The sequence below is a fragment of the Carassius carassius genome, chromosome 39 (assembly GCF_963082965.1).
Source record: "Carassius carassius chromosome 39, fCarCar2.1, whole genome shotgun sequence".
NCBI lineage: Eukaryota > Metazoa > Chordata > Actinopteri > Cypriniformes > Cyprinidae > Carassius > Carassius carassius.
In genome coordinates, this window is record NC_081793.1 from 7696349 (window position 1) to 7723114 (window position 26766).

General features: G+C 38.3%; 1 protein-coding gene across 2 annotated transcripts in view; it reads left to right on the forward strand.

The window, feature by feature from the left end:
• Positions 1-11213: 11213 nt before the first annotated feature.
• The window catches only part of LOC132121322 (glutamate receptor ionotropic, delta-1-like), a 545908-nt gene continuing 530355 nt past the window's right edge, over positions 11214-26766 (forward strand). For both annotated transcript variants that reach the window (XM_059530614.1, XM_059530615.1), the window contains exons 1-2: positions 11214-11547; positions 14029-14184. In XM_059530614.1, coding sequence (XP_059386597.1) covers positions 11469-11547; positions 14029-14184 — 235 coding nt within the window. In that variant the 5' untranslated portion in view covers positions 11214-11468. The remainder of the gene's footprint in view (positions 11548-14028; positions 14185-26766) is intronic.

A 26766-nucleotide genomic window follows, 5' to 3' on the forward strand; every position in this document is an offset into this window, starting at 1 on the left:
CGGTGTCTTCGATGTGTACGTGTGGTTCTGCCTCCTACACTTGGATTAACCCTATGTGGATTATTAAAGACTTTGTATTATTATTATCATCTGCCTCGTTTACGTGCTCCTCTCCCACACCACACTGTGACAGAAGACTGGACTGTGAAAAGTAAAGTGGCGTGATTCCCTATGTTTTGCTTTTCCTTTTTGTCAGTTTTTGTTTTACTTCATGTTTGATTCCAGACCCATAGACCAGCCCACCATCTGCATGCCAGAGCCCACTGCTCCTAGAATGTGCCCTCTATTGCCCACTCCTCAAAAATGACCGCCCTCCCACCCGCTCCAGCCTTCTCCACCTCTGACGTCTGGCAGCCCCTCTGCTTACCCTCAGCCCACCATCTGTGTGCTGGATTTGCTGTGGGTCTGCCACTCTCCATCTGTGTCATGGCTGAAGGATCTCTTGTCTCCGCCTCCAGCCTCTGAGTCCCGAACTCCACCTTGGCCCTTTGACCCAGCGGGTCCACCACGGCCCCTAGCTCCCTACTCTCCACCATGGCCCGTCAGTCCACCAGCTCCGCCAGGCTCCCTCATCCCTCCGGCTCCGCCTTGGTCTGTCTTCAACCATCCGCCGCCCTGGTGACTCCACTTCTCTTACTCTGCTCCACCTCGTCCCTCCATCCCTCAGGCTCCTCCTTCCCTCCGGCTCCACCACAGTCTTCCGGATCCTTGCCTCTGCCTCGGTCGCTGGCGCCATCTGCTCCGCCTTAGCCCTCTGGTTCCTCGGTGTCACCCTGGCTCATTGGCTCTCTGTCTCCACCTCGGGCTCCTCCTCCACCTGCTCCATGGCTCCTCCCTCCATCGGCTCCACTGTGGGCCGCCATCATGGCTGTGGCCTCGGTCCCGCCTGGCTCCTCCTGCTTCGGGCTCTTCCTGTCTCCTCCCTCTGTGGTCTCTGTCTGCTGGCCCCTTCCCAGGGGTTTGTCCTCCACCAACTCCTCCTCCTTTGTTCATTCAGGGGAAGGAGAGCTCAGTTCGGTGTCGCTGTCTGTGAGACGAGGCTCTCTGCATGCGCACCGAACACGGCACACAGGATCTCAGTTGAGTTTTTCCACGTCTTGTGTTTGAATGCTTTAAACTCCTTTGAATGTTTAAATGGGCAAGGCTTAAAAACATGTGTAAATGATAAGATTTCATGACGATGCCCAGCCCGGTAACTGAAGCCTGACAGTTCACTGGGATGTTAAACTGCTTCCAAATGAAGGGAAGCAAAATGTTGATAGTCTTCCTGTTATGGTTACTGATGCACGAGTAGCAAAGCTACTTGGCATACCAAAACTTCCCACAGGTACTGGTCAAGCAACAGCTACTGCAGTGATGTAATGTCTTATCGAGTGAGAGCTGTCAGACAAGGGGGTTGGCATGCGCTTTTTCACTACATCTAGTATTAATGGATCAACACTTGGTGCCTGCACTCTTTTACAGCAAAAACTGTGACACCTGCTCTTTCACATGCCATCATCATCACATTCTGGAACTGGTAGCAGAGGCAGCATTCTCAAGATGTCATGGTCCCTCCACTGGTCCTGACATATTTAAGCATTTTCAGTCAAACTGGAATTCAATCGATTGAAGCAAGCATGAACCAACGAAGCATAATGATCTGGATTCTGTAGTTGACAATGTGTTTTTTTTTTTGTTGTAAAGAAAGGTTGTGTCATTCTTAGGGGTGGAACGGTTCAGCTTGTATCATGATTTTAGAGTCAAGGTGCATTTTGACATAATTTTTGTGTGAATTTGTCCATTTAAACACAGTACTTCAGAGAGAGAGCTTAATATTTACGTGTGTTCTGAAGTGTGGGTTTGCGCACTTCGTATGAGCACACACACAAATCTTTGCATCCTCTGGCTCTAAAATGTTTAAACTGGCAAAACTTACATGAGTAAGGAAGCCATTGCTGCCAAGATGGTAGCAGAATTTGTTACATCAGGATCAAATCACATTTTTTAATGCTTTCAAGGTCACCTGGACTTCCTAGACAAGAACCCACCAGAGCGGAAGACAGATCCAGCCTTCCAGTCATCACAGCAAGTCCTGTGCAGGATCGGAGCTGTCAATGATTGTGCTGAATGTCGGGTAGCGCTCATATAGGACTACAATCAAGTTCTGAAAATGGATGAGCAGCAGCAACAATATCTACTCCAAGTGTTCGAGTGGCATCGTTGCCAGTTTCCAGATGCGAAAAAGCAAAAGACTCAAAAGTCACCCTGAGTCATTCACTCATTAGAGAACTGGGATTGTAGACATGCGAACAGTGACATTCTAATACGCGTATGTCGTTTTACCTTATCTGTTATGGCCCAGGTGTCTCCAATCCTTTATGCTTACCAGCTTTGACAGTTTTGTTGGTTTAATAATATTTGCAGCTCTCACAGCTCACATGCATAGATGCTCTACACTTCCACAACACAATGTTTAACCTACATGTGGCAGTGATTAATAAAGGTGGATATGCCAAAATATTTAGTGGCAATAATTTTCTTGCACCCAAATCCACTTTATAGTTTTGCCGTTCTCTTGAGGACAACCATAGTCCACATACTCAAAAGTACAGCATCACAACAGGTAGGAGCTACTTGAGAACCAATGATATTAGTTTGGTTTATTTTTAAAGGGTGTAATTTATTGGACATAATAAAAAAAAACAAAACAATAAATAATGATAATAATAATAATAATAATACAATAGAACGTTTAATATTCCGCCAGGGCTGTAATGTTGTCAAAACAAACACAATCTCATGGCAATTTGCAGCTTTTTTAAGTTTTTGGCAAATTAGTGAGTAATTCATATGGATTGGTACAATCTCATTCAAATGAATTTGTATAATTTTATTTGTACGTTTTTTTTTTATTATTTGTATTATTTGTTTTTAATTGCAATTATAGTTATGCTTAGGAGCAGACTTATAGATCTTTGTTCTTAATTTTTTTTTCAGTTATCATTCAATTCATATCGTATGAATTCATATCAACAACTTTTCCAGTGAAACTGAGCTCATTTTTATATGTGTAAATGAATACTGAATGTAAATATCATACAGTCTGCTAATACAGGTGTACTCATTATTTGCCCAGAGGGTGCTGACACTGTGTAGTAAATCTAAAGTCCTTTCTTTTGTTCTTCTCTTTTTGCTTCACTAACAGGATCTCTTATAAGCCCTGAACATGCACTGAGTAATATACCCATCCACTCCCACTCTTCTTCAAAGCACCAAACAAATTTGCAAGTTCTCTCTTGCAGTTAAAGCACACTGATATGCCACAGCTATTTCAGAGTCATTTTGGAGCTCATTTAATATTCTTCCTTGCGTTCCTACTCAGCAAAACCTGGCAGGAAAGTCTTTGGATGATCGAACAACCACATTGCTTAAAGCTTAATGTAATTAAGGTGTTGAGGTGATGAGAAAATGTGTTTATGTGCATTTGTGAGGGTGTGTGTTTCAAGGTAAAAAAAAAAAAACCCACCACCATTTGTGAGACGAGACGAGGCTCTCTGCATGCGCACCGAACACGGCACACAGGATCTCAGTTGAGTTTTTCCATGTCTTGTGTTTAAATGCTTTAAACTCCTTTGAATGTTTAAATGGGCAAGGCTTAAAAACATGTGTAAATGATAAGATTTCATGACGATGCTCAGCCTGTTAACTGAAGCCTGACAGTTCACTGGGATGGTAAACTGCTTCCAAATGAAGGGAAGCAAAATGTTGATAGTCTTCCTGTTATGGTTACTGATGCACGAGTAGCAAAGCTACTTGGCATACCAAAACTTCCCACAGGTACTGGTCAAGCAACAGCTACTGCAGTGATTTAATGTCTTATCGAGTGAGAGCTGTCAGACAAGGGGGTTGGCATGCGCTTTTTCACTACATCTAGTATTAATGGATCAACACTTGGTGGTATATATATATATATATATTACAGCGCAGTGAATTGAAAGATGAAAAAATAGACTGTACTACACTAAAACTACATTGTATTTTGTTGCATCATTTATAAAGGTATGATTGGCAAAGCAGCTTGAAAAAGAACTAGTAAAACTGTTAAGAAGCTTTTAGTAAGCTAGAGCGTAAGAATTCACAGATTAAGCAACACAGTCCACTATACTGTAAATGTATTAAAAGGTTAATGCAAATTTTTAAAGGTTTTAATCATGTCACATCAGCGATTGTGTCAGATGTATTTTGCAGTGCAACATCTTGAAGTGTTTTTGTCTCCAATGCCAATAACTTTCCCTAGGCTCTTTCTTTCTAAAGAACATTTCAGTCTAAAATTAAATGGGAAATATAAAGAAAATATGTTTAGCATTGGGTAGATTAAATATTTTAAATGAAAATTAAAAGAAATTAACATATCTATAGAAGAAACAGACCTGAGACCCGACAATCACTCGTAATCGTAATGTGTTCAGATATTGTTTGTGTGTGTTTTTAAATACTTCCCCATTTAAATAATATTATGTATTTAGTTTTAAAATAAATACAGTGCCCTCCACAAAGGTGGCTGTTAAAATAAATCAGCATTTTTTATCCTTTTGATCTTTCTAACCCTTTCATTGAAGTACAACAGTTGAGGATGGAACTTCTTATTGTGAAAAAAATGCTTGCTCTAGTTCATGTCGGCCACAATTATTGGCACACAATTTTTGCAATGTCCTTTTCCCAAGATTACAGCTTTTGAGTTTTCTTCATAATGCCTGATGGAGAGATCAGAGCTCATTCCTTCATACAGAATCTCTCCAGATCCTTCAGATTCACAGCTCATTGACTACGTTTACATGCAGCCAATAACCCGTTCAAAACCGGAATATTAGCAATAACCCTGTCGCGCACAGCCATGTAAACACCGGCAAAAACCCGGATATGCTCATATCCCAGTTTTTAAAAACCGGGATATTATACCTGGGGTACCCCTTTTCTAACCCGAACATTTGGTCTTGTAAATGCGTTTCGGCATATCCCCATCAAAATGTGTGTTCTGCGCATGTTCTATTCGCAAGGAATCTTGGTCTTTTGAGTAGAGACGGCGCATAAAAAAACCCCGCGTGCAGTATAGAGGCACAGTAGTGTCAAGTGCTGCTGGTGGATCAGTACCAGCGCCAAAGCGCAAACAAAGACTATCGCTATCTGCCCCAAACTATTCATTATCCGCCTGCTGCTGCTGTTGTTGTTGTTGTCTTTGGATACAGGAAGAAGAATCGGAAATGACGCATATTGCGTCTTGTTGTCCGTATGTCCAGACGCTAACCGTGCGTCGCCGTTTACATCAGGATATTGGCGACTGATTACACATTCCATGTATACATGAGTAACTTTCTCTGCTCACGCATGTAAACGGGTTATCCCGAATGTTTCAGAAACCCGAATAGTGACCTTAACCCGACCATAACCCGAATTTTAACAGCTTGTAAACGTAGTCACTGTCGGTGCTTCTTCCCTTCAGTTCACCCTACTCATTTTCTATAGGGTTCAGGTCAGAGGATTGGGCCAGCCATAGCAGAAGCTTCATTTTGTTCTCAGTGACTGATTTTTGTGTTAATTTTGATATTTGTTATGGAATACTCTCCTGATGGAAAATCCAAACATGGTCCATTATAAGACTTCTGACAGAGGAAGTCAGGTTTAGATCTTTTTTCTGTTGTTATTTGATAGAATCCATGATGCCATGCATCTGAACATGATGTCCAGGACCTCCGTCAGAAAAACAGGTCCATAACATTAAAGATCCAGCAGTATATTTAACCATGGGCATGGGGTACTTTTTGTCCCTGTTTGTGCTAAACTCATGTTGTGGATTTGCTGCTCAAAAGCTCAATATAGACAATATAGACACACATCCTCTTCCAGGCAGATTTGTAACATCTTTAGTTGATTGGAACCCCTTAATTAATGTCCTGATGGTGGAAATGGGGATTTTCAATTCTTTAACTCTTTTCTTAAAGCCACTTTCTTTACTTTTCTTTTCTGTTTTGTGAAGCTCAAAAATCTTGATCTGTACATCAGAGCTATATTCTTTGGTTTTACTTCTTGTGATGGATAGTTGAGGGAATTGGGCTTTTGTATTCATATTTATAATCCTGTGGGACAGGAAGTCGTGGCTGGACAATTTCATGCTCCTAGTCATCTGGGGTGCTAAAAATGTAAATATGAATGGGAATATACTTCAGAGACTTTTTACTCATAATAATTTCTAGGGGTGTCAATAATTGTTCTAGGTGTGCACCCCTCCCCCACCCCACACACACACTCTTTCAATTGTTTTATTTCAGTGAAAGGTTAGAATTTTGGTATTATTTTGAATGAAAGATCAAAAGGATAAACAATACAGATTTATTTTCACAACCACCTTTGCTCACATTTACCAATGGTGCCAATAATAGTGGAGGGCACTGTAATGTGGACATTTTTATGAGTTTGTCAGATTAGTTTTTTTAAATAAATAAAAAATTATAATCACAAAACAACTAACTAAATAGCTAATTAACTGGATGAATGAATGAATGGAAGAAAGTATTTTTGGCCATTTTTTATTCGATCAATTTGAACTTTGACATTATTGAACAATAACATCAAACCTCAGTAACTGATGCCTCATTTTATTTCCTTTCATGAAGTTGCATAACAGTATCATAGGTATCAGTAATCAGTAATCTAATTTGAAAAATGTGGTCATCTAGCCTACTACCATAACATATTTAATTTTGACACCAGATATTAACTGACAGATGTTTTGTAGAACATCCTTAATAGCAGCATCTTCTCACCTCCACTCTAAAATGTTTAGTGTTAGTGTGCCAGATTGTGATACTGCTATTTTGCCCATTATATAATTATCATTATTATTATTACCATAATGTGAAATGTGCTCTTAAAAAAGTATGACTGATTGCCCTTAAAAGAATAGCACATTTAATTTTTTCACTTTTGTAAACACTGCAAAAAACTCACATATTGTCCATTCACAATGGATACATGTAGGCTTGTAGACATACATGTACAGTAATTGATTTTATAAATAAATGAAAGACATACAGTGACTCTAGATTAATTTGTGTATTTCTACCCAGACACCCATTCACTGCAGAGGATCAAATGAGGTAATGCTAAATTTCTGCAAATCTGTTATGATGAAGAAACAACTGATCTACATATTGGAAGGCCAGAGGGCGGGTACATTTTTTATGTAGCTTCTTTTTAAAGTTCCATATAACATGGTTCTGTATGGAACCTTATATATTTAAAAAAGGTTCTGCTATTGTTACATGTCTATGAACCATAATCTGGTCCTGTTTAAGGAAAGGAAGGAAAGGCTGTGACTTGTGGCCATATGGTGTATGGTGTCCCATACTTGGAATTTGTGCTCTGCACTTAACCCATCCAAGTGCACACACACACAGCAATGAGTAGTGAACAAACAGGCAAACACACACCGTAAACACATACCCACAGCAGTGGGCAGCCAATGCAGTTAGGGCTTTGGTGCCTTGCTCACCTCAGTCGTAGTATTGAGGGCGGAGAGAGTGCTAGACATTCACTCCCCCCACCTACAATACCTGCCGGCGCTGAGACTTGAACCTGCAACCTTTGTGTTACAAGCTCGACTCTCTAACCATTAGGTAACGACAAGACAAGGCATTTCAAGAAAGTTCAGTTTTATATGGTTTGCAGGTTTCTAATTCTTTTTGCTTCATCATAATCTCTGTAATAATGTTTCTAACATAAATTCACACTTTATATAAAAAAATAAATAAATAAATAAAAAACTTTTGTTTTTCTTCAATTCTATGCCACCTCATAGTCCAATCATTGATATACAATACCTGCATCATGTATGGAAACTCAAGCCAGTTTTGTTACATTCATATGAGCCAATGTTTCCTATTTAAACAATACTCACTACAACATGTATGGTCACTGATGCATACTAAATATTCATTGTTGATTGGCACCCATTCAAATAATCTTTTAATACCGAACATAATTCATAGGAGCTCAGCGTGCCATGCAATGCTGTCTCCATCAGTTTGGTTAAAATAACAAAGTGACTGTGCATTCATCACCCACCAGTGCCAGAAACTGTCACTCAGCATCACAGAAAGGATTCTGGGCTTTGTGGGTCTTGTGCTGATATTTTATGACAATGTGTGAGCAAGTTAAGTCATTTGTTTGGTTCAGATATGAAGCCAGAACACCTTAGGTGCCTGTTTAATTTAACACTTCAGTAGCATTCACAGTTGGAACAGTATCTTGGTTCACTTTAAAAATGCATAGACAAAAATGAAGACAGATCATTCTGCAAATATTATATTTAAGAAAAATACATCTATAAGGTTTAACAGTTTATTTATTTGTTTTTATGGTGGAAGAAAAAAATAAAAGACCTCAGACAATCAAAAATAAATAATGCTTCAATATAGCCTAACTGTGCAGATGTTTATTTAGATCATATGCATCCTTGGACTGGCATATGCATTGGCTTTTTCACTGCTATTAAGTGAACTCATAAAGATAGTTAATTCAGTTGGAACTCTATTACAGGCCTTCTTGCCCCATATAATCAGACATTAATCACAATACCACCACAGCTTGCGCTTCCACAACAGCAGCATTTACACACAAACGCACACTGATAGACAGACAGACAGACAGACAGACAGACAGACAGATAGATAAATAAACACTTACGAAATGAACCAATTTTATAAAATAAACAAACAATATAAACTGTTGAAAGTGAACCAAAAACAAGTTCAATAGCACAAATAAAATCAACAAGAATTAAATCTATTCATGATCTATTCATGCTGCTTTGCATGCTGAGTGCCTTCATAGTACATATGCACTGTAGAAACACAGTATGATGCTGATTGTTTACAATAAATTTATGAGACTGCAGTTACAAGAGAAGTCCCCCCCCCCCCCAGCATGGTTCAAGCACACTTTCCTCTCCACAACACAGCTGCAACATCACAGACCTGCTATATGTCACTGATCTGCTATACGTGTATCAGTGTTATTACAGTATAGCATATGAGGGATGTTGTGCGTTATATATAGCAAATCTGAACACACAGTTACGATATATTTATGCATATTGACTGATTTGCTAAATGAAATAACATTTCTGATCTGCAACATATATCACATTGATCTGCTAATCATGATATTAATCATTTGGTTTCTGCTGAATCTAATCACAGAAGGACGATTCAGTGCTATCAATAGACCTGTCATAAATAATAATAATAATAATAATAATAATAAATAAAAAAAATAAAAATACACTACAGTACAGCAAAACTGAGGTCAGTTTTGTACATATTTTTTTTACAACAAAAGGCAAGACAGCATCATATTGCAAAAATGCATTTCCTTTGAATGCTTCCAGTTCATTTGCAAGAATTATTATACTAGAAAAAAAAAAATATTTATATAATTGGAACACTGTGCTCGATGCAGATATGCACATGAAAGGGAGAGTTTTCAGTGCTTAGAGCTTGATGATTGAAAAAAATTGTAATTCTGTTCGTGACCGGCAGAGCTTAAGGGAGCTGTCCAACAAATTGTGGTGCTGAAAGATATCACATATACTTAACCAAACAATTAAGGGACATTTCTGTTCTTATATTCAATCACAAGAAATATCCTTTAATTGTAAGAGTAAGAATATCATGTTTCGTCTCTGCTGATGAGGTCTTCAGTGATGTGGATGAGTAAAGTCGATCCAACGCTGCACTTCATTTGTTTCTCTGATGTTCAATTTCTTCGCTTCACATTCTGCTCTCCATAAATCTGCCCTTATTATATTGCCGTTTGACATCAGCATGTTAAACGTTATGAAGTTACATTACATACTGAAACCTCAAGTAAAAGGACAAAATAATAATAGCAATAATAATAATAATAATAATAACAACAACAACAATAGTAGTAGTTTAAAAAAACAGACAATACAACAATATCAAGAAAAGTGCTTTTGTAGGAATACCGCACTAGCGTCTTGCACTGTAAAAAGCAAAACAGTGCCGTTGTTATCTTAAAATACCTAAAAAATGTTTTTGACATGAATAAAATCACATCATTTCTGTTACAACTTGACAAACCTCTCTTAACTGATACGTTTAAAAAACATTTATACAGTGTAAAAAAACCTTGAAAGATATGCAAAGAGCATGCTATCATGAAAATGGCAGTATGTTGTACAAGAGCCTACAGTTGCAGCCTTTACCGGCACGATCGTCTCCGCAACATATCCAGACAATATCTAAACACCGTGTCTGAATGAAACCATGTTCACAGGGTTGAAATGCGCCTTATGTGGAGAATTTCCACGGACTTCTGACAGGGGTGCTTCGTCTCGCGCCGCGGGAAGGTCGATTCCTCTTCGTGACATTGCACAGCGATTAGCTGTGCTTCATTATCCGGTCAAATAAGCGAGACATAATCGACAGCACATTTTAACACTCGAAAGAAAGTTATCGTTCACTTTTGCGTGCGACAAAAACATTGAAGCACCATCACCATCAATAGCGTCCTCATTGACAGCTACATATATGTTTGCGAATTGTAATTCAACATCCAGTAAAATCTTCGATAAAATAAGAAAATGAATAAACAGTACACTTGAACACTCACAAGAAAGTTACCGCTTCGTTCGATGACTTCGGTGACCCGCCGGCTTTCCATATTTCTCTCCCCACGTTCGCCTTTCCTATGTTTTTCACGGGTGGAAATGTATGTAAACATGCCACGTTTAAAAAGACCAAACGCAGGAATGGATAAGAACGCAGGGGTCTTGTTCTTAAAACTTGAACTGCTTTAACTTGAAAACGCTACTCATGTGTCGAAAATCGCTTAAAGCGATGGCGAGACGCGATTTTTTTTCCCAGTCAACGTTGCCAACATGATACATGTTTACAAAACCAACTACTAAAAGAATCTGCTCCAACGGAACGCGAAAGCGGTAGGCTAACGTCTTCTTAAGGCAAGCTGCATGTATGTTAAGCGTTGTCCTCTTGTCCCGCTTCGCGCCGAATTCCATCTCTCCGCGCGCGCGCTCACGCTCGCTCTCTGGAACGAGCGAACAAGCCAGCGAGAGCGCGCGCGCGGGGGTGTCCCTCCTCCGCAGTTTGGAGTTTGTGATGTGTCTCAGACTCCGCGAGCGCCGCGCAAGAGCGAGACCTGCGGAGCGAACGCGCCGGATCCTGAAGCGACCGTTACCCTCCAACAGGCAACCTGTCTTTCTCCTTCCTGATTTCACCCATTTTCCCTCAAAGTGTTCCACACACAAGCGCTTTCTTTCAACACCGCCACACTTTTTTGTTTATCACAGGTGTATTTGCTATCCTTTGACGTACTTTTCTCACTCATTTGGAAATTAACGAACATCTGAGGATCGTGTGGATGCGCGGCTTTGGAGAGAAGCGGAGATGGAATTGCTGATAATATGCCTTTCCTTTTGGATATTGCAGTGCAGTTCGGTGGGCGCCGACTCCATCATTCACATCGGTAAGGAGTGAGCTGTTCAAAGCCTTTATTTGTTGCAAATGATAATGAATGCGCCATCCATAATGAGAGATGAGAGGACTCCAAGGGAAGTGTGTTGTAGGGGGTCGGCGTTAAATATCCATTTAAAATAAGCATTGAAAATGTGCCCCGCTCATAGCTGAATATCAATTGAGCAGACCACTTGTGATGATAAGTCTCTCTTGTTCAGATTGCCGATAGATCCATGGCATTGACAGATGCATGTACAAAAACTAATCTAATTCCAGTCTTAGCAGGTCGTTCATGAAGAACGCTTAATTGTGTAAATCATATATTCCAGGTAAGTTGGAAAAACAGGAGGTGTGTGTTGCTCTCCCCCTCCCATCTGTAAGATTGAACTTTGTATGGAACGTGAGGGTAATATTAAAAAAGGATGCATGCTGAAGTAAATAAATGACAAGAGGACAAATGCTTATTCTTGGCTATCCCAGGCCATAAATGTCATCTTAACCAATCCCCTTTGGGTGTGCAAGACACCCTGTGCATTCTGATTATCTCACCAAACGTGAGGAAAGAAAGATTTTGGCTTACCAACAGCAGTAGAGTGGAGGAGGAAGAGGGGCTGCTGGGGAGGGCGGCAGTGGCTCTATTTGGTTGTCATGAAGAACTCAAATCAAAACACTTATCTATCATACAAAATCAGCCATTTGCTCATTAAAAAGAAGATTTATTGGAATTGGTGAAAATAAGCCACCATATTTGCCATTGGTGGTGGACTGTGGATGCAATATGCAGAGTGAAATGATGCTATATCCTTATGCACACAGAAATAATTATATCTAGAGGTTGTTCTCAGATAATTCAGTTTACCTACCAGTTGCATGAGTCTAGGTCAGAAAATCCACTTCTATCACCACCTTTAAAGATGGGATCTTCCAACGTTTTTACCCAGCTCTTTCCTTTAGTGCAGACGAGGACATAGCTGTGGCCGTGTAATAGGCAGGACTCAAAGGTGCACAACGAAGGTGAAATAACAAATTCCAGCCTCTCCAGTGCCCAATACTTCCACTTTGTCACATCCACTCACGTTACCATCCTGACCAAATTTGGCTCCTAAGGGCAAAAGAAAAATAGGGCCATCCATTGAATGGAGAGGGTGACATGAAGTGATTTTCAGGGCGGCGTGGTGATTTACAGAGGCAGTGCCTATCCAAAACTGGTAATTGGAAGGCTAGTGTGGATCAGGGCTGCTCTCACTGGCAACTGGAATGAACAGATGCGACAACCCTATTTCTGCTAAATAAAATGAACACTGCAGTGATACATCAACCAGATTCAACCTGTCTACCTGCCCATCCTATTGAGCTCCTCTAACATAGCTGGAGAAGATGGGTACATTTTGGCTGAACATAACTGAGGCCTCTCAATCTCTCTAAAACCATTTCCAGATATCATTCTTTAAACTTAAAGTATGCTAAGCTGCCATAATATGAGCTAATCTGCATGCAACTTATTGCACAACTTTATTGTAGGATGCTTTGATAAGCACCTGCTTGGAATGTAAATGTAGGACTTCACAGTAAGTATAATTGTTCCCACTTTTTATTAGCTGTCTCTAACTACAACTGTATGTAATAACCTTCAAAAAATGTTTTTTAGTTTTTAACATACTCATTGTGTTCATGTTGAATTGCAAAACAGATGTCTATGTAATTACTAGGTAATACATTAATAACAGATGTAATTATATACAGGCACTTTTATATTTATAATTAATATCAGTACAACATTAAAACGTATGTACACAATAAGTTAATTATATCAAATGATTAATTTAGATGGTAGTACATCGTTCGGCTAGTAGTTCCAATTTTTAAATGTACTGTAAATGGTGGCAAGGGACTGGCAAATTTTACAGTCAGGGAGAAAATAAAAACTGTAAAATTTTAAAGAACCTCACCTATTTTAGACAGTTGTAACCTTACCTGACAATTCAGCAACAATCCTTATTGTTGAGCCCGGTAACAAAACAAATGGGACTTATTTTTACTTTTCTGTTATTTGTTCACCATTAATCTCAAAAGACAAGATTTCTCATTGCTCATTGTTTTGTTACATAAAAGTTACTGAGTTAAAATATTAGTGGTATTTTTATTTTATTTATAGTTAGTGAAACAATCAACAATCTTATTTTAGCCATGAGCTTTCTGTAGGATGAGTTTCCATAGCTCAACTGGTCGAGCATAGTGTTAGAAATGTCAAGGTCATGTGTTCAATAACAGAAAACACACACACTGCTAAAAAAGTACCTTAACTGCACCTTTAAGTGGCTGTGGATGAAAGCATCTGCCAAATGGATAAATGTAAATGTTTGTTAAATAAAAGGCTTGTGAGCAAGATGAGCCAAGCAAGTCACTTGCCTTCTGTGTGAAAATTAGCAATTGCTTCGGTTTGTTTGTATGCTTCACTAAGACCCAGATAACTATCTGCACATGCCCGCAGGTGCCATTTTTGAGGAGAACGCAGCACGGGATGATGAGGTGTTTCAGTTGGCGATCTCTGACCTGAGCCTCAACGATGACATTTTGCAGAGCGAGAAAATCACCCACTCTATAAAATATATTGAACCCAATAACCCCTTTCAGGCAGTCCAGGAAGGTGAGTGAATCATCATGTTATGTCTCTTGACTCTCGAACTGCAGCATTCCCTGATGTCTGTGTGTACATGCTAAAAAATGTACATGCATGTTGTTGTCTGGCAGTTTGAATAACCTTCCAACACGACACCACTGAGTAGAAATGACACACATCGCTAGAGTTTCTGCTTTTGTTCAGAGCACGCTTACGGCAACCAAAGATGTCTTGACAATGTACGTGTGTTTGTTTAATGCCAGCATGAAAGGTGACGTTTGGTTTCAAAGACTTCCACCTGAAGCTCCCCCACAGTCTAGTGTCTTCTATGAAAGAAGAGCTAGGTGGAGGTATTGAGTCAAGCTGAACTCAATAACAATTTTCCACATAATTGCATTTAAGGATGAGTGCTCTGAAGCCTGAGCTTTCCAAAAGATCATTTTGAAAAGTGAGGAAAAAGAGAATGTCTTCTTCTGAATGGGCTAATGGCAGTTAATGATGCCGGGATTGACGACGACGATGATGGTGATGATGGCAATGATTATTTCCGTTAGAAAATATCCTCCATCACAATATTCTGTGTCTGGATTTGAAAATATATCACTGGGATCAATCTAAGTGAGCTATTGATGCTGATATAATGCTACCTTTGCTGTTTTATCTGTCATTCTTCTTCCACTACCATTACTGGGACCTTTATCAACTAGTCTGCAATCATCGAGTACTCACTGTTTTGCCAGTCTATGTGCAGTTTTCCACAGTTCTTTGCTTTCAGTGTAATAGGTGTCTTTCAGGTTTGCTTGGTGAGGTGTTTTATTTCCCATGCCACCATGTCAATCTGAGGAATAACACAAGCATACTTGGAGAACATCCTTATTCAGACAATGCCATGTGACCTTACATATGGCACAGGGGAACTTACGACTTTTTAATATAGCTGGTGTTAACATCTAGAATGAAACTGTCTCTTTTTGAAGTTTTTATTTTTATTTTTTTTATTTTTTTGCACACCAAGGATAACCCTTCATAGGGTCTCACTGGTGCTTGGAATATTTGATTCACATATTCAGGAATATACAGTATATATATATATATATATATATATATATATATATATATATATATATATATATATTTATATATATATATATATATATATATATATATATATATATATATATATATACAGTACAGACCAAAAGTTTGGACACACCTTCTCATTCAAAGTTTTTTCTTTATTTTCATGACTATGAAAATTGTTGGCCCTTGTTGGCCCTTTTGCTTTTTGTCTGCGGTCCAGCTCACCCCTAAAACATCTCGATTGGGTTCAGGTCCGGTGACTGTGGAGGCCAGGTCATCTGGCGCAGCACCCCATCACTCTCCTTCTTGGTCAAATAGCCCTTGATGTCCAAACTTTTGGTCTGTACTGTATATATATATATATATATATATATATATATATATAATTATTCTTTTTATTATTTATTATTATTCTTTTTTCAACCTAGCAGAGATATTGTTTCTGAGACGTGTTTATGGTACACAATTATCTATGAGCTTTATTTATTTGGAGTTACCACTCAAATGCCCAACATTTTTTGCTACTAGGGACTCTGTTTTTGCAATCATCTGGCAATATCCAGTTATGTTTGATCTGCTGCATGAATGTGTTGTCCTGGTGGCTTGCTTGAAATGCAGGGCAGTGTGTAAGTACCTAAGCACAGTGATGCTGTGCTCTCTTGACTGCATGCCCTGTTGATTTTGGCTCTGTAAAGAGATTCAAGACCATTTAAGTCAGCCAATTGAGTTCTTTTTAGTGGTCACAGTTGCCATCTCAAAATGGCAAGAATAGCCCACATTGTGTGCCGGGATGTGCCGGAGGAAAGCATTGGGGCTCGTTTTATTAAGCAGCAGAGAGTGACTTTTTCCTTTTATGATGTTAAAGGGTTACTCTGATGAAATCTATCAAGCATGTGTCTGCGTCACCAAACTAACAGAAATAAATATCACCACAATGCAAAACCTCTTAATAGTCCTAAAATATGCGTAATAATTTTGTTTATATGGAATATTGGAAAGAAATAATGCTTTTATTCAGCAAAGACACATTCAATTGATCAAAAGTGTGTTAGAAAAGATTTCAAATAAATAAAGAAATTCTCAAACTAATAAATCATTATTTTTCAAATAAATGCTGATGCTAATGCAAATAAATTTCTATTAATCTGGAAACATATTCACAAAACATCTTAAGGATAAAAGTAGCTCATAACTCACTGATTTAGGAGAAAATCTAAAAAATAGTGGGTGTGTATATCCTAAATTTAGGATTCCTAAATTTTTGCTCTAAGAGTACTTCACAAACCTTTTTAGCGCTAAAACTAGCTCCTAAATCTGTGAAAAGTTGGGAGTAGCGAAGAGGACTCCTAAGTCACTAAGACCAAGCCACAAACTATCCTAAAATGTCTGTTGACAGCCATCTGCCTCTGAACGTAAACATTTTAGAAACGTTTGTTGATAATGACCTTTTAAAAAGGTCTCACCTTTGGTTTTGGAGGTTACCACAACTTTAAATATTCCTTTGATTATATCCTTGTTTTCATTAACCAATTGGGCAAGAAGTAACAGCTGCATCTAGCGTGGTGTTCTTTTACGTTCGCGTGTGTATTACTATCAGCCATGATTATTCTACTCTGTTAATTAAACGGCTGTTTATATAAATATCCGCTAATTGTTTTTGAGAAGCATACATGTAAGAGGCTGACAATAAGCTGAACATATACTGCACTTGTTTAATTAATGAAACTTATCCTGCATTTTAAAATCTTTATTTGAATGTGGCAATTAACGTTTTTTATTTTATTTTTAAACCTATTTCCAGGAATAAGTTCTCTGACAGAGACTATAAGCCAATCACTGTGTGCATAGTTAGTAAGCATGCTGACATCATAGCAACGATGTCAACCCCACCCTTACTCTTAGCTTAAGACTTTTCTCTCTATTTCTTAGTAAAAGTTTTTCTCAGCAGCTTTGTGAATGGGTTTTAAGAGAAAAATCTTAGCTAAAAACCTTTCCTGCTATTTAGGAGAACTCTTAGTGGTAAGATAAAATGTTTTGTGAATACGGGCCTAAAGTTTAGCAGTTTCCACACACATATATAAGGGATAGTTCACCCCAAAAAAAACTTTTAAAAAATATCTTCTTTTGTGTAAAAAGATAAATAAATAAATAACATGTATACAACTCAACACTGATAGCAATGGTGATTTTCATTAGACTCTCAAAAGGACTTTAATACAACCAGCTTAAAGACAATAAAACATGTTACAATGATAATCATTGTAAAACATATTAGCATATAAACATTTCCATGGCGCTTGGGGTGAAATATGATCCAGACATGATTTCCTAAGATTCGAGAAAGTAACATCATTGAATTTTCACTACTCAAGATTTAAATACTGTTTTCCCATACAGAATAATGTGGTGTAGTCAAATAGCCTTTTACAGAATCATCTGCAGGTACAGTATGACTGTCACCTTTACATCAATAATAAAGGGAATTCCTGGGAATTGTTCATTACATGGATGCCTATTGCCTGAAGTCGATCTTAGATTAATAGTTTACCCCCTTTGCAATTTTATTACTTGCCGTGTGTTCCTTTATAATTGACAAATGTGTTATAGTTCCATGCTGTATCCCCAGGCTGTAATTTTATGCTCAACACCAAGTGTAAAACCTACTACAGAAACAAATGGAAATGGTGTAATGAAACTCACTAGATGAATCCCACAAGGTTTGGTGGTGTCGGGATGTCAATAAAGCTTGGAGCTTTACCTGAACTGCCCAAATCTCACCAATGCTGCAGGACCTATTATTTATTGTAGCAAAGTTGTTTTCATTAGTTGCCTTAGTTCTTAGTTCTAAGTTGTCTTTCTTTCTTTGTTTGTTAACCGTGTGATAGCACTCCAATTGGTTTATTATTGGAAAAGCAATAGCATAAATTTGTCTTCTTTACATTTTCTGATCTGTGTCACAACTGCATCTTAATATGGTTGTGGCTCAGTGCTTTAAAGGTCCCATACTTCGTGATCCCATGGTTTAAACTTTAGTTAGTGTGTAATGTTGTAGTTAGAGTATAAATAATATCTATAAAATTCTAAAGCTCAAAGTTCAATGCCAAGCGAGATATTTTATTTAACAGAATTCGCCTACAAAAAAACGACCCATTTGGACTACATCCCTCTAGTTCCTGCAGTAATGACGTCACTAAAACAGTTTTTTGACTAACCTCCGCCCACATGAATACACAAAAAGGGGGCGTGGTCTTGTTGCGCTCCAATGGAGAAGAGGAAAAGTTGCATCTTTGTTTGGCCTTCCCAGGCACGCTGTACTTAGAGATTAATGGTTACAATTTATGTTTAACTCGGTTCCCGAAAATTATAATCCACATGTAAAACTATGTGCAGCACATTTTGCTGAGGACAGCTTCCTCAATCTCAATCAGTTTAATGCCGGATTCGCACAAAGATTATTCTTGAAAGATGGAGTAGTTCCCTCTTTGTTTGGAGAAGGCGTTGTTTATGGACCACAACCGGTAAGTGTATTTTATTATTTAAGGTGCGTTTAACAGTTTCTGTAACTTATTACACAAAGGGCAACGCTGTTCAGGTTTGTTAAATAGATGTTAGGGCTGTGCAAAAAAAATTGAATGCGATTTTCATGCGCATCTCCTCAGTAAAACGCCCTTGTGATTATAAGTACATCTCCAGCACATGCTCCTGCCCACTTGCTTCTCAAAACTACTCCAAAACTAGCCCAATCGCGTTTCCAGGAGGGCAGCGTGCGCTAAGCTGGTGTCGAATTACAACACAGGAACCGCTGGCCCAATTAGAACTCGTTACGTATTTCTGAAGGAGGGACTTTATAGAACAAGGAAGTCATCAGCCCGTTTTTATGACAGTGAAAACAGTGGTATACAGATAGGTGAATTGTGTGAAAAATACTGTTTCTTTACACATGAAACACAATCGAAACTTTAAACAATCAAAGTTTAAAAAAAGCACGAAAAACGGGACCTTTAAGGAATAGTTCACCCAAAAATTAACATTTAATGAAAATATTCTCACTCTCAAGCCATCGAAGATGTAGATGAATTTGTTTACTCAACGGAACAAATTTGGAGAAATTTAGCATAACTTCAGTTGCTCACCAATGGATCCTCTCCAATGAATTGGTGCCATCAAAATGTCCAAACAGCTGATAAAATCATCTAAATAAAAATAGAAATATGCACAGCTCAAGCACCATTTATAAATTAAAAGTCCAAAAGAGTTCTAAACAAATATCCCAGTGGATTTTGATATGAGAGGACAACAGGTTATGGACGTTTTCTCAAAGAACTGTTATTACGGATTACACAATTATATTTTGGCCAGAAGCAAGGGTTTGAAGTTAAAATCCTTGATGATGGTTTTGTTTTACAAATATGCATTTTTTTTAATTTACAAGACTAATTGATGAGTTCATTGATTGACTGGAGTCATGTGAATTAGTTTATTGTGATGTTTTTACCAGCTGTTTAGACTCTTATTCTGGCAGCAGCCATTCATTGCAGAGGATCCATTAGTGAGCAAGTGATGTAACGTTATTTATTTTTTTTTTTCAAATTTGTTCTGATGGAGAAACAAACTCATCTACATCTTGGAAACTAACTGCTGAGTCTACATCCTTGAATCTAATCTCCATATTCTCCCATAGTGTACTGAGCTAACTGCTAAATAGCATTTTCTTTTTCTGCAATCCTCATCCTTCATCCTCTGCAATCTCTGTTAACCATCACCAGAACGCCCTCGTCCTGAAAGCCTCTAAACTCGCATGTGTCAGTGTTTTTTTATGAATAGATTAAATGAAACGGCACAAATTTAATCTTGACAAACTATGTATCATTATAAAGATCTATATGGAGCCAAAAAAATCTCAGTAAAGATAAATGCACACACTACATTCATATATGCACACACAGGATACACAAATGCGCACAAAATTCACAAATGCGCACACAATTCAGAAATGCACACACAATTCAGAAATACACACACAATTCAAAAATGCAAACAACATTTACAAATGCACTCAAGATTCACAAATGCACAGGACAAGATTCAGAAATGTATTTCTGATGCACACACACATATTTCTTGATTTACAAACTGCTTGCGGTCTGTGAACATCACTGCATTTGTTTGTGAATTTTGAGACTCCCCTGACTTGGCTCGACAAACAAATGTCTTTTTTTAAACAGGGAATGATCTGCAACCAATCAGATATCTCCCTTGTTTTAGCCAATCACAAGAATGCACCCCACGTGGGGGATTGTTTACTTATAAGCCAATCAGCGAACGACTCACTTTCCTCAGCGAACAACTCACTTTCCTCACGCAGCGAACGACTCACTTTCCTCAGCGAACGATTCACATTCCTTACGCAGCGAATGACTCACTTTCCTCAGCGAACGACTCACTTACCTCACGCAGCCGGCGACCCACTTTGCGCAGCCGGACACCCACTTTGCGCAGCAGGAGACTCACTTTCCGCAGCCGGAGAGTCACTTTCCTCTCACAGCGAACGACTCACTTTCCTCACGCAGCGAAGGATTCACTTTCCTCACATGTCATGCAGCGAACGACTCACTTTCCTTTCGCAGGGAACGACTCATTTTCCTCATGCAGCGAACGATTCACTTTTCTTCACGAGTCACGCAGCGAACGACTCATTTTCCTCACGCAGAGAGCAACTCACTTTCCACAGCTAACGATTCACTTTCCTCACGCAACGATCAACTCACTTTCCTAAGCGAACGACTCACTTTCCTCACGCAGCCGGAGACCCACTTTTTGCAGTCGGAGAGTCACTTTCCTCTCGCAGCGGACCACTGACTCTCTCTTCATGTAGGGACCGAATATTATAATTAAAGTGACTTCTATATTGCATCCAAAAGAATATTTAGATGTATTTAAATATTCAGAAAGGTGTAAAAATTATTTTTTTTACTTTAATTAAAATATTTCAATAAAATGAAATAATTGCCTATTGCAAATTTATGAATCCATGGTTAACTTTTTTCTGCAGTCACTGGGCTATATGTATTGAAACATTTTTAAATTTATATTTTGTAAAAAATAATGAAAAATAAACCTGAATTGTAATCTAAACATCTGTATTTTCATACAATTTCATAAATAAGTAGGCTATAATATGCCGCACCACAGGCATATCGCGCTGTGTGAACGCGTTCATGTGATTGGCTTATAAGTAAACAATCCCCCACGTGGAGTGCGTTCTTTTGATTGGCTAAAAGAAGGGAGATATCTGATTGGTTGCAGATCATTCCCTGATTAAAAAAAGGCATTTGTGTGTCGAACCAAGTCAGGGGAGTCTCAAAATTCACACACAAATGCAGTGAAGTTCACAGACCGCAAGCAGTTTGTAAATCAAGATATATGTGTGTGTGCATCAGAAATACATTTCTGAATCTTGTCCTGTGCATTTGTGAATCTTGAGTGCATTTGTAAATGTTGTTTGCATTTCTGAATTGTGTGTGTATTTCTGAACTTTGTGTGCATTCCTGAATTTTGTATGCATTTGTGAATCTTCTGTGCTTTTTAAATTTTGTGTGTGCATTTGTAAATTTTGTGCGCATTTGTGTATCCTGTGTTTGTATTTATGAATCATGTGTGTGCATGTATGAATCCTGTGTGTGCATATGTGAATGTAGTGTGTGCATTTATTTTTATTGAGACTCTTTTGACTCCATAGATCTAAGCCTCAAGCATCGACGACAGATCGCTGTTTTTTCAATGGAAAGCTTATAAAGACTGTATTTGCTACATTTGTGTAAGCAGTACACATAAAAACATGATCAATGGAAACGCTCTACATACCAGATCCGTCGTAATAACGAGTCATAAACACATCCACAGCTGTAAATCCTGGTTTAGTTAGAAAGGTAAGGGTCCACTGAATGACATCTCATGGAGCACATTTAGTCCAACGAAGCAATAACGTTTTAATATGGATCATAATTCCTTCGTTTACGTTTTAGTTCTTCAGCGACAGAACTGTTTGCGTCCATTATGGAATAACTCAAGGTCGGAAACTGCGTCTTGGTAGTAAAAACGCGGCATGGTTTTGCAGCGTACAGTGTCACAAACAGAGTGAGACAATCTACCGGAAAAAATAATGAATGAAAGATAGGCGAAATATAGTATATTTGAATTTTGGCGCTCCCTCGTGATGCGCTCTGACGCACCTCCTGTCAGCTGAAGGAGGCGGAACTTATAGCGATCACCTTTTTCTTTGTTTCTTTTATTTTTCTTTAATTTTTCAACAGTTTTTATATATGTTAGAGTGTGTTTTATGTTGAATGTATCTGCATGATTGCCATCTGTTTGAGTGCAAATCAGCCCAAATCAGCTCGCTATTACTGTATGATGATGGCTATCAATGTGAACGCGTCTATATGAAAAGAGAGAGTGGATTATTTATTTTGGCACATTTGTGTTATTACCATCTGTATAAGTGGCCATCAGCTCTTATTTGCATCGTAATTCATAGTAAATGCTGCATTTCTAGCAATCTCAGGATTTTCTGTAACTGGCAAACAAAGTTAAATATTTTTTTTTTCTTGTTATTCTTATTTTTCTTACTCAAATTATTCTTATTGTATTTTTCTTATTGTATTTTTTTCTGCTCAAATAAATCACTTATATGATGTCTAAGTTTCTGTCTAGTGTTTTACAATGGATAAAAAACTATGCAGTGGTATGTTTAATGACTAAATAGTTTGTAGAAGCCTTCAATACTGTTGGTAAATATTTTTTTTATATTTGGGGGGTGTAGACATATACTTATAAAAATATTTGCAGGAGTCTCATTTTTCATGATATCTTATTCAGATTTGAAATAGAAACTCATGAGACGTGACTTTCAACCCATTACTTTTCTAGATTGCTCCAGGACTCATTTCATGTATTTTCATATAAGTGTGGCAAAAAAAAATTCAAGGCACTTCAGTGTCTATAACTTTTAATATTTTTGAGCATTATCAAATCTAGTTAATAAAAAGTAAAGCCCAAAGGGTCTTCTTTCCAAAGACACCAAGTTATGTTTGTAACACACTGAAGTAGGAAACTGTTACAATTATAAGTTTGGTAGAGTACTTTCAGCTGTGAGTCCCATAATGGGGGGTGCTGGCTAACAGGTTAAACATCTTAAAGGGTGTTATACTTGTATTGTATATACTTAATATAGATAGCAGTTGATAGCTCATACTAATAATTGATATTACCTGCATAACCACGGATGCTTATACTTAACAGTGGCTTCCCTTATCTACTTGCCCATGCTTCTGAGATGACTTGTACAGCCCAAGTGGAAGTTATTTGGATGCCACTGAGAAAGATGTGTCATTGGACCTTTCTCTCCATTAGGAGATGCTAATGTTAGAGTTTTGAGAAATTACACACACACACACACACACACACACACACACACACACACATATATTTGGCCTGTACTGCTCAGTCCTAAACCAGTCAGCGTGTAGACACCAGCATGAGTATGTGGGATGCATACAAATGAAAGAGATGTGTGTGAATACACAGCTCACACACACTTGAGACACAGTAACATATGGACCCTTATTCTGGACTATGTGGACTGAGCAACAGTCCTCCAGTGACCATAGAGAGAATGACACTGAATGGCTGCTGGCCTCTTTTAGCGAAGGTCCCTGAGTCTGTGATTCACTCTTAATCTAAATTGCCCAGTATGGGACCTTTAATGCAGTTTCAACACAAATTAATGAGGTTAATTACCTTGTTACCCAGGCTAGCCATCTGATTGCCAAATTATACGGCGTTCCTGTAAAACAACATATTTTTCCACCCCGGGAGGCATCCTGCATACTTATGTGAATAGAATGCTTTTATGCCTAACTGCATTATTCATGCAGAAACCTAATATGAATTTGTCTGTCATTTGCAGATATTGCCTTCGTTACTTGGCTCAGTTCTGTGTTTGAAAGCTGGCTGATTAAGACATTTCTAATCGCTGTTAGAAGCTCTCCACATGGATCACTCACAGTTATCGTGTTTTTGTTTTTGCCAAGTAAAACATATTCCTGGATCAGCATCTTTTTTAAGTCATTGAACAGCTTTCCTAGAGGGCAACACAGATGTTTAAATTATGTTATTATAACATTGAATGCTACTAAAATATTCCAGTGCTTCTATACTCTAAAGATAAAAGGAACATTCTAAAACATCATTTATACCCTCTTTACAAATAAAAGGTGCATTCATATCATTTTAAAATTTACAATGTTGCTTTATTTTATATCTTCTGTGAAAATAATCACTCAACCCTTGACTCAAGTCTAATGTTTTATTTATTTATTTATTTTTTTAAATGTTGTAACAGTATTAACAAAATGTTTTGGTAAAGGAACACAACATTTTGTGTTAAATTCACAATGATTTTTAAATTAACTAAAACTTTTGCAAAACCGAAAAAAAAAAACCACTCTTCCATTCTAATCCAAACATTAAACAGGTTTTCCCCACTCAAGCCCCTTTCACGCTGTGATTCCGGCAAATACACGGGTAAAGTGTTCCGGCAATTGTTCCCGGGTCGCTAGATATTGCACTTTCACACTGCCAGTGTGATTCACACACAACCCGTAAAGGTCCCGTAACGACACGTGACATCAGGGCGTGATGTGTAATGTACGAGTCGAAAACGTTAGGCAGATTATAGTTTCACTAAAGCTAGCGAACGATCTCGCCTTCAGCGCGGAAAGTAACTAACTGATCTCTGCTTCATTACAGATTGCATATATTTTTTTGTCGCGAATGTTGATCTTCCTTCAAAACAGCCGGTAAAAGAGTCGCACGATAACGTGCGTCATCACTACGACACGGCATTAGATCTTGCTTTTGTTCAAACATCGCTCGTCCCGGGATTGAAGCCGGCAAAGTTACTAGGTCCCCGACCCGGGTTCAATGCCGGAATCAATCCCAGGATGTGTTTGCTTTCACACAGAAGGCAACCCGGCAATGTTCCGGAAATTTGCCGTGTCCGATGTGCAGCGTGAAAGGGGCTTCAGTGACGCACCCACTGAGAAACCTATTGAAAGAGCCCTAGTTATTGGCGATTCTATTGTACGGAATGTGAAAATAGAGACAACAGCCACCATAGTCCATTTTATGGTGCCTGACATCTTGGCAAATTTAAAAGTGCTGGCTAATGCTAAAAGTAAATTCAGTAAGATTGTTATTGACACTAATTTAACTATACTAAAATATCTTGATACATCCTTTCTGTCAAGAAACATAGTGACCTCTTCTTTAAAATGAAAAAAAAAATTATGCCTTTTTTTTTTCTTCTGCCAAATGGACGAATGTATATAGTATCCTATAAAGTGCGAAGCCTGAGCTTAGCATTGCACTCTTTATGTGTTCTCTCTGAAGATCAAACAGCAGCAGAGATGTAGAGGGACGCACAGGATCAGGAGATTGAGCTCTCTCTCTTGGGCAATTGAACCACGTCCCTATGCCTTTACAGTCAGTGCTGGCTGACACTTCGTGTGAAAGATGTCCATTGTACGGGAGAGGAAACAATGCGGGGGAATTAATCAGACAGTGAAGGATTCACTGATCCATGTACGGCGGCTAGAGTTTGAACAGCCAGAAGCATCGCTGAGGAAGGGATAAACATCTGAGAGTGCAAGTTTAGGCCTATCTGAAGAGAGATTAACTGCTGTGACTGTGCCTCAGCTTCATCCATTAGCCCAGCCGGTGCTTGGAAGCAGAGATGCCGGGGTAATTAATTTGCAAACTTTTCCATTGCAGTGCATCTAATCTGTGTGCAGAACAGCTTTATAATGGAGAGACAACGTGTCAGGCATGGTACCTGATAAAAGACTGCAGTGAGAAAAAGCTTATGACTCTTTAGGTAGCACAAACTTACAAATCTGAGAACTTGTTATGTGACCCCACTAATACTGTATGTGAGCCTTACAGTAATTTGAGCTTTATCACGGTTTCTTGCAAATTAACTCAGACTCGACCTGTTGACCTGAGACAAATCACTTTTTGAGAGTAAGCTTCACCTTTTCTTCATTTGAATGGATCCAGTGTATAGTGATTTGTTGAGAGAGCTTCAAATTGTGTTTGGATAAAAAATCTGATCAGCCGGTGATGTCATTGAAAGCAACTCTTTGCCAACCGCCTGGTTGAAGATAAGAGCGTTAATAATGTCTGGACCTGTTTGATAGCAACCACTGTAGCTGATTTAGAGACTTTGATCACTAGATCAAGAAACTATTCAGCCCCCTAGTGACTAATATTTCAAAAAAGAAACGACTAGTTGCATGTATGATGACATGCTGTCTGACTTCAACAATGGCTGCTTTCCTATATTTAGTTTGTTTCTAAAATATATATATATATATATATATATATATATATATATATATATATATATATATTTTTTTTTTTTTTTTTAGTTAGTTAGTTGAAGTTTCAAACAAAGGATTACAAATGTAC